General features: G+C 44.2%; 1 protein-coding gene across 1 annotated transcript in view; it reads left to right on the top strand.

Annotated features, from left to right (window-relative positions):
• The window catches only part of aatkb (apoptosis-associated tyrosine kinase b), a 61,987-nt gene that overhangs the window by 26,839 nt on the left and 19,090 nt on the right, over window positions 1–16,058 (top strand). The window contains exons 2-3 of the mRNA XM_056233682.1: window positions 266–399; window positions 12,996–13,137. Of these exons, the coding sequence (XP_056089657.1) occupies window positions 266–399; window positions 12,996–13,137 (276 nt within the window). The remainder of the gene's footprint in view (window positions 1–265; window positions 400–12,995; window positions 13,138–16,058) is intronic.

Genomic DNA, 16,058 nt, shown 5'->3' with positions numbered 1-16,058 from the left:
AATTCCATTTAAAACTACTTTAATCAACAGTCATATTGTATTATAATTATTGTGCATGCAGTTTGAATGGCCTTGTATTTATTGAAAGATTATGTGTCTGTTTTAAAAATTAATTCGATTTTGATTTCACATTTCAAATCAATTACTGAAATTAAAAGATTGGTAAAAGCAGTGAATGGTGACCAGTTACAGCATCTAAAAACAAACTTATAGCTTTATATATATTTCTTGATGTTGAAAAAAAATATTTGTCTCTGTCCTGCAGATGGCGCTCCACTGAGTGAGCTGTCCTGGTCGTCCTCTCTGGGTGTGGTGGCTGTGTCTTTCTCTGGACTCTTTACCTTCATCTTCCTCATGCTGGCTTGCCTCTGCTGTAAACGAGGTGACATTGGCTTTAAGGTGAGACCCTCTTTCATTTCAATCTCTTTTTAAAACAATGGCTCTTAAATCCCAACATGATTTACAGGGCCCAATCTTTGAAATAAGCCGACTCAGTAAATATCAGTTCCAATCAGAATATTCATAATAAAATACACTATGTTAGTCTCAGGCCAATGATATAAGCACACAATGCAAATCTCTACAGTATCTTTCTATCGTTTTCCTGTATTTTTTCAGACTTTTTTATTAAAGGGGTCATATAGTGGTACATGCACTTTTACAAGTTGATTGTACTGAAATGTGTGTTGGCAGTGCCTGTACACAACCATCATAAAATGATAAAAATCCATCCAGTGTTTTTGTTTTAATCTCCTTATATGTTTTCCCCTGCCTCAAATTGAGCCGTTCGTTTTTGTGACGTCAATAAAACGGAAGCCCCTCCCACGATTGTTGATTGACAGCAGCGTTTCAACACAGACCCGCCCTGAGCGAGCTGTCATCATAGTCCGCCATTGTTGATACGCTGGAGCAGAATGGCGTCTAAGCGATTGTGGTGTTCTGTTCTTGGATGTAATAACGAACACAGCAGTCATTTTGATGTTCCTAAATCCGAACCGCTGAAGACGCAGTGGCTGAGTTTGTTTTCGAAGGGAATATTCCCCACGAGTAACGACAATGCTTTCGCGAATCATTTCTCACCACCAGACTGCTTTATAAACGAGGGTCAGACTCAGTATAAAGCTGGTTTTGCTAAGAAGCTGCTCCTGAAAAAAACAATTGTAAAATTGTATATTTTATATTAATCTTTGCAAATCGCTTGCACGCTTCACGATGAATGCGGCTAAGGTTTACACTCAGGGTACATTACGGCATGTTTTCTATGTATGACATTCTCAATATAATTCATAATCCCACGTTTATAATGAACAACGCGTTATGGTTATTGTGTTATTACAAACTGAGTACGTACGTTATACATCAGTAAACACATAGCGTTCGTACATCTCACTAAGTTACTCTACCCTGCCAGTACACAAAGATAGATCAAAGTGACATTATGTAACCAACCATTCAGAAACGTCCTGTTCGAGCCTTAATTGTCGAACTTCTTCGGGCCGTCATCTTGTTCCGGGTCCGACTCCGGTTCAAACTGATACGATTGCACAGATGAGTCCTCAGAGACTCCCGCTGCTATTCTCTCTCCAAAATATACCCTTAACTGTTGTCAAGGCAACACTCCACCTGCGTTGTGTCAAAACGCCCGCAGAACAGAGGAACATAAGCTCATTATCATTTAAAGACATATGCACTGAAACGGCGTGCTGAAAACAGAGCTGTTTTTGACCAGGTAAAATTTGTGTTTTCTTACAATACTAATGAGAATTTTGAATTAAAGTATATTACAAACTTTTCATTTAGACCCTAAAGAATCAAATTAACTTGTATGAAAATGGCATTATATGACCCCTTTAAAAAAGAAAAATGTAGAAAAGGACAATGTATACGTAAATTCAAGATGCATTCTAATAATAATTAGCTTTGCTTCTCCACTAAATTTATCTTGTTTTCATTTTTTTTTAAATGTTTAATTAAAACAAACACTATTCATTAGGAATATTATTTTCTACAGTGCACCAACAATGAAAAAACCATAACATTCTGTATTGTACAGTAAATGCTCTGGCTTTCTCATGCTACTGTCTATGAATATGTAATGCATAATGTGCATTAATGATGTGACGGAAGACCTGGAGGCAAAGATTTATTATATTTACCAAACAAGTAAATAAATGAGCATGAAATATCGATTTGAGTTGAAATTATTATGCGTGGAGAAATAGAGCATGGAGTGAAACATGAGCCATGAAACTAGCTATAGAATCAGTTATTATCATTTAGCCGTCATTATACAAAAAAATTACTGTAGAATTCTACAACTGACCAATCACAATCAAGTGTTGAGACACTGATATAAATGCCACATCTATTCAGATTTAATCAGATTGTGTCATAGAAAGGTTTTTGGCTGGGGGAGATTTCAAGCAGTGAATAACACAAAACATCTCTCTCTGTTGCGACTTCTTGGCCTGTTGCCGTCCTGCAGTTATGAATGAAATTGTGAAGTCTGAAAAGCATCATTCATGAATCACTTCTGAGCCTGTTTCAGATCTGTAGGAATGCTTTGATCAGCTACTTTAAAAGTAGCACAGCACATGCACACATGCATTCTGTTCAGGATGTCCTCTTGCCCTTTTGAAGTCCAAGAGTTTCAGAGAAAAGCCATTTCTGCAGAGCAAACCACTTAGTCCTGTCTCATAAGGTTAAAGGAGCCAAGGCAAAGAGAGCACAGGGACACAGACACTTCCCTGTAGATGTGTTTTTGTAGTGAGCAGCGGAGGCCTTCAAAAGGCATATGGGCATAGATCTCTGTGCATTTTTCAGCAGCAACTTTAAAGTGGGTCAAGGCACAGGAGAAATGAGACTCGTGTACGTATGTGACAGAGAAGAGGATAGCTCTTTCATGCTTCTAAGCACATTGTCTCCAGTAAAGGCCAAATATTTGTAATTACAATCCCTCAGTGGAACTACATCTCAGCACTTCAACACCAGCTCTCTCTCTCTGTCTACCTAACACAATTCGTGTCTCTACTTAAAGGCCTTTCATTCTTATACACAAGTTGGAAGTCTGACAGGCCTGAAGGTAATTGATTCATTCCCCTTTAGCATTCTCGAGGCTTCACACGCACGCTTACACAATATGTGAGCACTGCAAAAAAATGTGTTTGTTAGGTAGAGGTGAGACTGTAATACAGAGCTTACATAAAGTGCAAGTGTGTTTTCATGCTAATATGTTGGGAACTGTATAAGCAGGGTCAATATTGAAAACTCATCAAGTGTTGGTGAATAAATTGGAGATATTCAGTGGTTAAATTGGGCCGGGGCTCTCCGGGGCTCAGCCCCGGCACATAAGCCTGCTCGTTTGCAGTCAGTTGCCTACTGGAAATTATGTCACATACAATTTGATGAAAGTGATGCTTTTGCAAACATATTTCTGACAATAAATGAAAGATTTTTGAAATGGCATGTCTATTTTGTCTCGGCGGAGCTGAGATGAGAACAATCGGAACACGGCCGTATTTTTGTTCAGCTGCTTAATCTCGTTGTCAGTCGACCATGATCGCGCACCGCTCGCGCATGCGCATCTGACACGGATAAATGTACACAGCAATAATGAATGTTCCTGGGAGACCGTGGTTGCGCGGGATGTGGATGTTCCAGAAATGTCAAAAAAGTGCCCTGGCCTTAAATGACAAGGTAAGGAAAATAAGACTAAATCAAAATTAAATAACCAGGACTAGGTTGACCATGTGATTTTTCTCAGGAGATGTTTTGAGCATTTTACTTCAGATACCGGATTATCAGCAAACTGCCAAGAGAACTGCTAATTTAACGTTAGCTGGCTACTTAAAATAAACTAGCAATCTATTCAGTCAGCATATTTGTATTTGCAATTGCAGTTATTCGCGGAATTATCAACTTTACGTGGGTTGTGTAATGAGGCAACCACTGGAGCCAGAAATCAAAACTTTGCCTTTTTATGTGTGTGTGTGTGTGTGTGTGTGTGTGTGTGTGTGTGTGTGTGTGTGTGTGTGTGTGTGTTGTCGTAGTAAAGAGAGAGAATGGGAGAAGGAAGTTTGTATGAGGTGGACCTGGTCACCACAGACCCAAATCTTCTCAGCTGTTGCTACTGTCATATGCTGCACTGTCTCTCCATGTGGCACATTATGTTTGGCACATTGTATGGGTCACTATATCATAACAAGGTAATACAACGTGTAATCAAGTGATGACTGATTAACAGTAATGTAAATGCTAAATGTCCTAATACCTGTTGCAAAGTAAATGCTCTTAACCTTGCAGTTTTTCACATATCATGTAATACTCAATTTCTCCATTTCTTTGCACAAAACTCTCCAGAAAGTGGTATTTAATGGTTTATTTTTCAAAAAAAAATTCCCGGGGGGGCATGCCCCCGGACCCCCCTAGGGAGAGCACCCCCACATAATAAATCCCAATTTAACCCCTGGAGATATTCATCTGTTGTCTAGTAACTTCATCATGTACTGCAACATTATATGCTTAAAAAGGAATTTTATGAATCAAATCTTTATTGATTCAATTCAATGCATAAGACCCTGTGTATAAACCCTGTGTACCTTGTGTACCTTGTTATGATATAGTGACCCATACAATGTGGACAGGGAAATTACCTGGGCCCTGAACGGTGTATTGAGGGATTTCGGGACATACCCGTGCTTTGGTTTGAGAATGACCTTCGAGTTATTAGGCCCAAACTCCATACACGACGCGCTTACTGAAAGCGCCTGTAAGTCCCCTATGCGCTTCACTGAAGCGAGAGCCATGAGAAACACTGTTTTGAACGACAGGTGTTTCATGTCCACCAGCTGGATTGGCTCGAACGGGGCGCCTTTCATGGCCTCCAGGACCGTGGAAAGGTCCCACGTCGGGGCTGAAGGGGGCCTGGGAGGGTTCAGCCTCCGAGCTCCCCTAAGGAAACGCACGACTAAGTCGTTTTTCCCCAGCGACTGGCCAGACACCGGTTTTGCAAACGTTGCTATGGCCGCCACATATACTTTGAGCGTGGATGGGGTCCTGCCCTTATCCAGTAGCTCTTGAAGGAAGGAAAGCACTTCCGAAACCCCGCATTCCACAGGTGAAAAGCTCTGGGCTTGACACCATGCAGAGAAAACAGACCATTTCGAGGAGTAGAGCCGCCTGGTAGACGGAGCTCTAGCCTGCGCGATCGTGTTTAACACTCCTTCTGGGAGGCTAGCGGGTACCCGTTGATGGCCCATGCGTGCAGGGACCACAACTCCGGGCGAGGGTGCCAAATCGAGCCCTCCGCCTGAGAGAGGAGGTCTCTCCTCAATGGTACAGGCCATGGGGCAGTGCTGGTCAGCTGCATCAGGGCAGGGAACCACGTCTGGTTTGTCCAGAGCGGAGCTACGAGCAGCACTGGGCATCCGTTCTCCCTGATTCGTTCCAACACCTGAGGCAGGAGCGAGACAGGAGGAAAAGCATATAGGGGGCAGCGGGGCCAAACATGAGCCAGCGCGTCCTTGCTTTTCGAGAAAAACTCCGGGCAATGAGCGTTTTCGTGGGACGCGAATAGGTCCACCTGTGCTCTGCCGAACGTTTTCCACAGCAGCTGGACCGTCTGCGGGTGCAGCGACCATTCCCCTGCTGGAACATTGTTTCTGGACAGTCTGTCTGGTCCCACATTTAGGTGACCAGGCACGTGCGCCGCTCTCAGTGAGAGCAGGTTGTGCTGAGCCCAGACCAGAAGGCGTTCCGTCAGCCTGTGAAGGTTTCGTGACCTGACGCCGCCCTGGCGATTTATGTATGCCACCACTGACATGTTGTCCGACCGGACCAAGACGTGGTGGCCTGTTACCTGGGGACAAAAACGCCGTAGCGCTTTGTCGACTGCTATCATCTCCAAGCAGTTTATGTGAAGGAGCTTTTCCCGTTCTGACCACAGGCCAGCTAGCGGTCTGCCCTCGAGCAGCGCTCCCCACCCCGAGGTGGAGGCGTCCGTAGACACCACCTTCACACTCGAAGCGGTCCCCAGACTCACACCTGACTGATACCAGTCGGTTATTTTCCAAGGTTCCAGAGCTGAAACACACTGAAGGTCGACCCTGAGGCGAAACAGACCCGCTGTCCATGCCCTGGGTGGAACCCGCGCTTTCAGCCACATCTGCAGTGGGCGCATGCGGAGCAAGCCCAACTGGAGTACAGAGGCTGCTGAGGCCATCAGCCCCAGCATTTTCTGAAACCTTTTGAGCGGAACTATCGCGCCGTGGCGGAAGGATTTCACGCCGCGCTGAATATTTAGCACGCGCTCTGGTGACAGGCGTGCTGTCATGGACAGCGAGTCCAACACGGTTCCCAGAAAGGAAATTTTCTGACTGGGAGACAGTGAGCTCTTCGTCCAATTGACTGTGAGGCCCAGCTCCTCGAGGTGCTCGAGTAATGCGGCCCTGTGTTCTATGAGCTCCGATCGTGATCGAGCTAGAATCAGCCAATCGTCCAAGTAGTTCAGGACTCCCATGCCCTGAAGTCTCAGGGGTGCGAGCGCCGCGTCCATGCACTTCGTAAATGTACGAGGTGCTAGGGACAGGCCGAACGGCAGGACTGTGTATTGATATGCCTGGCCCACGAAGGCGAATCTCAAAAATCGCCTGTGATGGGACGCTATTTGTATTTGGAAATAGGCGTCTTTCAGATCTATCGACATAAACCAGTCCCCGTGGCGCACATGCGCGAGGATTTTCCTGGTCTTAAGCATTCTGAACTGGCGTTTGACAAGCACTCTGTTCAGCTGTCGTAGATCTAAAATGGGTCTGAGACCCCCATCCTTTTTCGGTACCAGAAAATATCTGCTGTATAGGCCCCCTTCGCTCTGAGCCTGAGATAAAGGTTCTATAGCCCCTTTGCTCAGTAGTTTCGCTATCTCGGCACGAAGTAGATGAGACACTTCGTTTTTCACCGTAGTTTCGACGCGCGCCGGGCGTCGAGCGAATTGTAGCGAATAGCCTCTCTTTATAGTGTTCAGCACCCATTCTGATACCCCGGGAAGCTTTGACCACGCATCTGCATGAATAGCTAGGGGCAGAATGAAATCCGGGCTCTGGTCGCGGCAAAACGGCAGCTCGAGAGCCCGGGCATACTGGGAACACAACACCGTGTTTACAGCGTTCGAGGCGGGGGGCGCGCTGATCACAGCGGGCGGCCTGACCGCGCTCAGCTTTTTTATGGCAGATTGTGCAGAAAAAGCGAGCGGGGGAGATCCCGTAGGAATCGGCGTGTCTGTGACAAAATGTGGGCGCGGGGCTGCGGGCACATTTATTACACTGAAAACACTGTCGTTCATGGCCGACTGAATGTGTGTTGGTTTCGTTTTTACAGAAACCAAGGGACACGCAGCATGTAGTGTGAGCGGGCATGGTGACATGGGCGCGTTTACTACATTGTTTGCACAATCGACCGGAGTCGATTTTATTTGTGCTAGCCCTGCACCGTGGCGGGCTGTGTCTGTGTGTGTGAATGGGCACTGGGTGGGCATTCTTACAACACTTATAACACCATCGGCCGTGGCCGGAACACCAGAAAATGCACTCTTTATTGGATTTATCTGGGTAGCCGTAAAAACGGCTTTTGTGCGCAGGCAAACGGGCTGAGACACCGGCTGGCTCACTGCGAAATACACTGGGACAGTCGCGATGTTTGGAACTGACCGAGCGAGAAGTTTTGGTGGAAATCCGGCCGCAGCGGGATCTGAACACCATCGCTTTCCTAGAATGGCTAGGAAGATTTTGAGGCCTCGGGCTTGATCTCAATCCTCGGCCGGGGCCCGCGCTGAGGGGGGCGGCGTCCAGCAGAGCGAGAGCGCGGTCTTTGGTCTCGGGCGTGGCGGCGCTGTGAAGCGGCGGCGGCGGGCGGTGCAGGCTGCGGCTGAGAACTGCGAGCAGACGGCTGTTTTGAGCGGCCTGCAGCGGAGCTCGAGCGCTTCGGAAGGAAGTGCTTCATGGCCTGCGAAGTCTTTTGCACCTCCATGAATCTGTCCGCGAAATCTTTGACGGCAGATCCGAAAAGGCCCACTTGTGAAATGGGCGCGTCGAGGAACACAGAGCGCTCGGCTTCCGTCATCTCGGACAGCGTCAGCCATAAATGTCTCTCAGCCACGGTGAGAGAGGCCATGTTCCATCCTATGGCCTGTGCAGCGGCTTTAGTAGCGCGAAGAGCGAGGTCTGTAGCGCTTCTCAGGTCCGCCACGCAGATCGCTCCGGGTCCTTCCTCGTCCAATTTAAGGAGAAGGTCGGCTTGGTAGATCTGCAGGATAGCCATAGTGTGCAGCGCTGAAACTGCTTGCCCGGCGGCGGTGTAAGCGCGACCGTGCATGGTTGCCGTCACTCGGCAGGCTTTAGAGGGTAGCGTCGTGTGAGCGCGCCGTCCAGCGGAGGGCGGGCAGAGATGAGACGCTACAGCTGGTTCCACAGGAGGAACAGAAAGGTATCCTCTGTCCTTCGCGCCATCCACCGAGAAGAAAGCAGCAGAGGCAGAGGTACGCAGCCTGGCGGAGAAGGGGGCGTTCCACGATTTAGTCACTTCCTCGTGAAGTTCCGGGAGGAAGGGCGCGGGCCGCGATTTCGTCGGAGCCTCGTCATTTCCGAGAAAGCGTCCGTCCATTCTGTTGCGCGGCGGCTGCGCGGGCGCCTCCCAATCGAGGCCGATGCTTTCCACGGCCTGAGAGAGCAGACGCATCAGCTCAGTCTCAATGCCGGCTCTCTTACCAGTGGGCTGGCGGGAAACGCTAGCGGAGGGGAGATCCACGGAGCTCGCCCAATCCTCACTATCGGATGCCAGAAGAGAACACACCTCGGTGGGTTCGTCAAACTCGTGGATGGACGCGGCGGCAGGCGGCGGCCGTTGTCCGTCAGTGAGCGACTCGAGCGAAACCGGCGAAGCTGGCGGGCGAACCGGCGAGCTTTGGCGGGCTGGAGAAAGCTCGGGAGCGCGCTGGGCGCGGCGCTTCTTGCGGCGCGGCACCACGGCGGGCTGCGGTGAAGGCTCGGAGAATGATGCCAGGCGAGTCCTCAGAGTCACCATGGGCAAAAGCTCGCAATGAGGGCATCCGCCGTCAGCGAGCGCGAGAGCCGCGTGATCCTCACCCAGGCAGGAAACACAGATGACGTGCCGGTCTCCATCGCTGAGCGGGGCGCGGCACGAGCCACAGGAAGGCATCTTTAAAAAGACGCAGCTCTTTTTGTGAGAGAAGTGTGAGTCGCGTCAAGTAAGCGAGCAAACACTCTCAACAGAGTAAATACACACAGAGTATGAAAAGGATATAGAACGCCGGAAAGCGCAGCAGGTATGGCAGTTGAAGGCGGCGAGGCCAGCGACTCCAGAGCTCGTCCCGCTGAAAGGCTTGCTTCGACGGCGCGGCTTCTCACTCCGGATCCAGCGCTGAAGAGGTAAAAATCAGCTTGTATCAGCCTAACGAGCATATTTATAGGGTGAGACCACGCCCCTTCTGGCGGGACGTGACGATATGGGCGCGAATTGCCCCCATTGGTCATTACGTCACGCAGAGTCTCTCTCGATAGGCTGCTGCATTTGCTGCAGAGCAACCAATAGGCGCGCGAGCTATTTCGCCTATGTCTGCTTGCTGCTGCAAAGCGTTTTACATTAATAAAAAATTAAGGATAATTTTTGGCTTCAATATCTCGCGGAAAAGAGTTTTTCCCCTAGCGTAAGCTATTACGCAGTACGAGAGATACTCTCGTAAGAGAACTGTGATACCGTGAATTTTTCCCCCCAGGATTCTTTGATGTAAAGACAACAGCATTTATTTGAGATGAAAATCATCTGTGACATCATAGATGTCTTTACTGTCACTTTTGATCAATTTAATATGTCCTTGCTGTATCAAAGTATTAACTAAAACATTTTTAAGAAAAATGACTGACCTCAAACATTCGAACGGGGATGTACTCAGCTCAAAAAGACAGTGTGGTTAAAACAGTAAGCAGATATGCAATATCGGTAACACTTTACAATAAGGTTCATTAGTTAACATTAGTTAATGTATTAACTAACATGAACTAACCCTGAGCAATACATTTGTTACTGTATTTGTTCATCTTTGTTAACGTTAGTTAATAAAAATACAACTGTTCATTGTTTGTTCATGTTAGTTCACATTGGATTAACTAATGTTAACAAGATGTTAATAAAGCATTAGTAAATGTTTAAATTAACATTAACAAAGATTAATAAATGCTGTATAAGAGCAGTTCATTATTAGCATGCTAACTAATGTTGTTAACTAATGTTAACTAATGAACCTTATTGTAAAGTGTTACCGCAATATCTAACCTTTGCAAATGGATGCACATGCATATACAGTAACATGTTTAGAATATTTCCCTTGTTTTAATATCTGTGTTTGTTGGTAAATGCAGGCATACATGTGCGCATGCTCATTGTGCAACGGCCTGTCATGCACATGTGAGAAAGAATGAGCGTGAGGAAGGAAGGATGAAGAAAAAAGAGTGATGTCATGAGCACAGAATGTGAAAGCCTGGCCCTGTTAGAATTTTTTTTTCTTTTTCAGCCTCACATTTTTGTGGAAGCGTCTCCACTACTATTAATCTTTGGTCGTCCACACACTCTCAGGGGAAGAACACAGGAACTGCCCCTCCCTGCATTCTCTCTCTCTCTCTCTCTCTCTCTCTCTCTCTCTCTCTCTCTCTCTCTCTCTCTCTCTCTCTCTCTCTCTCTCTCTCTCTCTCTCTCTCTCTCTCTCTCTCTCTCTCTCTCTCTCTCTCTCTCTCTCTCTCTCTCTCTCAAGTAGAGGATCTATTTGCTCTTTATTTGTATTATTTTCTGGAGAGTTATCATGATGTATTCTCGAGACCTGGACTCTTCGGTTGCGCAGCAGCATGGGCTGGTTCCTCTGTCCAGTGAGGGATCCATCAGGGGTCATGTGGACACCTCACAGGTGCTCTGTGAAGAGCCCAGCATTGCAGGTTCACGGGGTGGAAGGGAAGAGTTAAAGATTCAGCACAACCTGTTAGATCTAACACGTGCATTAAGGGCAGGTAAGATGGGAAATTGATTAAATCTTTGCACTTTTAGAAGAGAGCTTTCAAAGGTTGTTTTAATTACAATAGTGGTGTGTATGCTATTGTATATTTAAAAAAAAAAAAAAATTATAAAATTAAAAGTGTAGCTTATATAGTAGATAAGGTTGAGTGATCTGAAACCTAAAATCTGAAAATGTTGCATTGCTCAGTGATGTTGGTGCACATAGAATACAATATATTATGCAGACCGGGGCTAGTTGTCACACGGTGAAGGTGCTACTTGGCACTTTGTGTCAAAAGTCCAATTACACAAATGATGGTTTGCCCTTCAAGTGGTTTTGAATGTTGGTTTCAAATATCTAGTTAAAAGGATCTTGAATCATTTCTTAATTTTCCTTTAGAAAGAAAAAAATCGATATCATTTTTTATTTATAAAAAATATGTAATTTTGGGTTTTAATTGCTGCAAGTTATCACGTTTTAGAATATGTGGTAATTTTATACTTTTTTGAAATAACAATTACTGTTGACTAACAAAAAAGGTTACCTTTCACATTTATGCCATGTATGCAGCTTGTTATGTTTCATAATTGTTGTAGTTTAAATGTCGCTTGAAAGCCTTTAATTGACTGTTTAATGACAGTTCTCGCTGTGACAATTTACCCCATATTGTGTGACAAAATATTCTTTATAATATTTTTTTTTTTGCATGTTTTTACTGAGATGTTTATGAGCCATTTCCATAAAAATATTTAGTCAAAGATGACTGCCGAATACATTGTTTTTGGATGGATGTGTTGGCTTGTATTGAACTTTGAATGGACTTGCTTAAATAAGATGTTTCTTCTACAGAGTGTATAACAGTGCAGAGAAGATGTTTCTGATTATTAGCCTGAGGTGATCAATAATGCAGTGTGATTCAGCTGGCAGGAATGTTTATCCTGTGACTTGAGCTTAGCAATGTGGTTTTAGGCGACACATTAGTGCAGGCCTTTAGTTCGAATCACAGCGTGCCCTATTGGGAATCTCAGCACTGTCTGTATCAAGACAGTGTTCAGTAGCGCTGCCTTGTGCTGGGCTGATCAGGAGCCGGGTCATATGGCAGCCGTGTGGGGCGTGTGAAGATGTGGACGATGGGGCCCATTGGGGAACATGAATGTTTGTGTGTATATGTCTGTTAGCTTGTACTTTTAAGTGTGCGTGACCCCCCCCTAGGTCACGGTTTTCCATTTCTTCAACCCCATATCTCTGCACTCGCGTTCACAGAAAATTTGCTTGCATCTGGAGGAGCATTTCCGATTTCTAGATCCTGCCAAGTTTTTTTCTTGTCTTTTCTTAGCACTGTCTCATCACTCTTTGTAGTTTCACCACATCCATAAAGAGATGAAAAACACATTGGAACACAACGTACAAGTTTGAAGCTCTTCAGATTAAACTGATGGCTCATTATTTGATCTGATTGTAGTGGCATGCTCTTTAATGGACTGTTTAATAAACTGACATTTGTTCCAGTAAGCATTATGGTCTTTTTATATTAATTTCATTAAAATAATCAGGTTAAAAGCACTTCAATTAAAGCAGCCACTGATGTTTGTTCTCAATTTAAAGAAACTGCTTGTTTATTCTTGTACATCATGTCTCAACATGATGAGGAACATAATTTGACTACATGGATCTCTTCTAAAGACAAAACATGAGGAAGAAACCATTTTTTCGAACTGATTTTTGAGGGAAAATGTTCTTATCATGAAAATAATGCAAAAAAATCTCAACAGTTCTAAAAACTGGGTTAATTTTCTTAATGTAAAATATAACTTTAAAAAAATATCTTTTTGAACTAGGGGTGAAAAATAACCTGGACATTTCTTTATGACATTTCTCACTCAGATCAAGAGTTGCTACCTTCACCTCTGACCTCTTGTGTTTTTCATTTCTACCATAGGAGTTTGAGAATGCAGAGGGAGAGGAATACTCAGCGGACATGTCCACGCCGGCATCGCCTCCATCTCACACCGGTCCCGACGTCTACATCCTGCCTCTCACCGAGGTCTCGCTGCCCGTCGCCAAGCAACCTGGCCGATCAGGTGGGTCTTTGTCACACCTCATAGTTTGATTATTAAAAATAAGCTTTTGATATGAGCAAGACCAGATGTGATAGCATTTAAGAAAGCCCAAAGCAGATTGTGCTTGTTGAGGATTTCCTCCCAGTCCTGAATCCGCTTTGACCCCGCTTATGCAACTCCCATACGGGTTTCACATTCTCTGGACTGGACCGAGTTTTTATTTTTTCCAGAGAATATTGTTAATGTGTTCGGTTTCACTTCCAACCCACAAGTTCTCCAGTGTAAAATCCAGAAGAGACCAACGCCCTGCTGCTGCCTCCACTCTTCCCTTCTGGGATGGACACTGTCCCACAGCCCTGCCTTGCTCTGGGGCCTCAGAAGCCAGGCCAGCTGTTCCATGCTGATGGCCATGGCTGTGCAAAATAAAAAAATTAACTATTAACCTTACAATTTATGAGTGTGAATTTGAATTGAATTGTCCCTCACCCTACATGAAGCTGAATTGGAATTTGAATGGGAATGATGCAAGGAGGAATTTACCAATTTAAGTTAAGTTAATAAGAATGATGAAATATACAAAGTATTTCTATTCCCTCTATGGTTCCATGAAGAACCTTTGACATCCATGGAACATTTCAAATCCACAAAAGGTTCTTTATATTGGAAAAAGGTTCTTTAGATTAAAAAAGGGTTCTTTTAAGAACTTTCCACTAAAAGGTTCTTTGGAGAATCATAAATCGCTGCGATAGCCCCTTTTTTGAAACCCTTATTTTTAAGAGTGTATGTCGCATTTCAAACATATATACTGTACAATACTGTTCAAAACACTGTTTAGACACTGAATTGGAATTTAAAAGGCAGTTTCAAATCAAATAGTGCACAACTCTGAACTTTGGTTCTCATATGGCCTTCAACAATTTTCTATATTCTGTCTTAATCTCTGGACCGGAATCTATGGATTGCCCCGAGGACACATCGCTGGCGGGAGCAAATACATTGAAGAGAGACAGACTGGAGTCAGTATTCGCAGAGTTCTTTGATTTGCGTGCTCTTCACTGGTGCAAATTCTCAATATTAATTGCATTTCTGTCTTGTTTTTCAGTAAAAACATCCTTGAAGATTAACACTTGTTTACATAGAATATTGTGTTAATTAAGTTTATTTTTCTTACCCCACTAGCAAATTGTTTTAAAATCCAAACAATTATTCACTCGAGCATTTTTTCGTCTTTCTCTCTCTTATTCAGTCTTGACCAGCACAAACATCTGCCTGTTGCATAATGCCGCCTCAGCCAGCCTACATAAATGTGCCTTGGAATCTGAGGAATCTGAGAGACGATGTGTACATTCCGATCCATCTGTCTCCCTCTTTCCCATAACAACAACTCAATTTATTATAGTCTGACAGTGATGCTAACAGCTCTGTGGTGCGATTAGTAAAGGTCAGAGGTTAAGAGGTTGTGGTTAACCATATCTAGCTCACAGAACTCTCACTCAACCCTCTGATATGGCATTTAATTTATGCGCTAATAAGTGAATAATAGATGCAGTATTTTGCCACCTGACAGATAAAATGCTAATCCATTAAAGTTAAAATCCCACTAAGGTTTCTTTTATGGTATAGTCCACAGGGCCCATCTGTAAGAATGTAATAAACAGCCTGGTTTCAGGCATGGCTGAGATGATGTCACTCCTTAAGGATGAGGTTGGGGTCAGATACAATCCTCCTGCCAGGAAGTGCAGGTCTCAGTCACTGTGACACAGATAGCATCTGTCTGTAATCAGACGTGTCTTTCTTCACATGAGAAGTCAGTTAGAAATGAAGAAGCTAATTGTATGTGTTTATCATCTGATTTGAGAGGTTTCAGCCAAACAGATCATGTATTGCACTCTGGTGTGCAGTATCCACCCCAACACAGCTGTGCTCATAAACACACCCTCACACACACACACACACACACACACATCTACCTCCGAGCAAGGGAATACTTTAAAAATCACATCATTTCATATATAACATGTGCACACTTATCATTTGCATTGCTGGGAAAAATAGACTAGAGGGACAAATAAAGCCAGACGAGCGTAGCAGCAGTAAGCACATTTGATAATGTATGATAATTCTATTTGGTTAGAGTGGAATGATTTCTCACCATTATTTTCCCAACGACTGCATTCCCAGCAGCCATCTGACCAGCGTGTCACTGTCACTGGCCAACACTGTGGTAATGAGCAAGCAGAGTAGTCATTCATGTATATTCATATACACATCGAGCAAATCCTGATACGTGATGTGATTTTTGTTGACACCTTGTTGTCATACTGTTGGCAGACCTCAGTGTTTTTCTGTTCAGCTCTGTTTTGGTCTTTTTGACTGAACTAAAGCTGTGTCCGAAACCACTTCTTGTGGTTATACTACATAGTGAACTATATCAGTTGTCGGACATTTCATAGTGGTGTCCGAATTCTGAGTGTACGGCTTCATTCGTTCACTCCTTTATGCCCACAATGCACTCTGATTTCAAAAGAACATCCGATGTACACTCGCTGGAGCACTATTTCCCAAAATCCAACACTAGCTTAAAGATGATTCTTATTCCTGCTTTAAAATGTATTTGACGCTACCTTTTTTTTTAATTAATCATTACTTAAATGATTTAAACATATTAAAATATAGAGATAATAGGACAATTATATAGGCAAGTTTTTTTTAGGCATTTACTAACAGTTTTACTAAGTAATTTACTGAGGTGCACTGACAAGAATAAAAGGAAGAAATTTAAATTTGGTGGATAGTTTAAAAATATTGGTTAATCAGCATATTTATTCTAATGTAATCATAACAGTCGCCTTGTTATCTGAACGCAAAACAATGTACGTGTTAATAATATGATATGATGAGTGTTTAATTATTGATTTAATGATTGTGAACACAAATTAAGT

This window comes from Rhinichthys klamathensis, unplaced genomic scaffold, assembly GCF_029890125.1.
Source record: "Rhinichthys klamathensis goyatoka isolate OS25496 unplaced genomic scaffold, OSU_Roscu_1.1 h1tg000376l_1, whole genome shotgun sequence".
Taxonomy (NCBI): Eukaryota; Metazoa; Chordata; class Actinopteri; order Cypriniformes; family Leuciscidae; genus Rhinichthys; species Rhinichthys klamathensis.
This window is presented reverse-complemented; position numbering and strand designations above follow the sequence as displayed.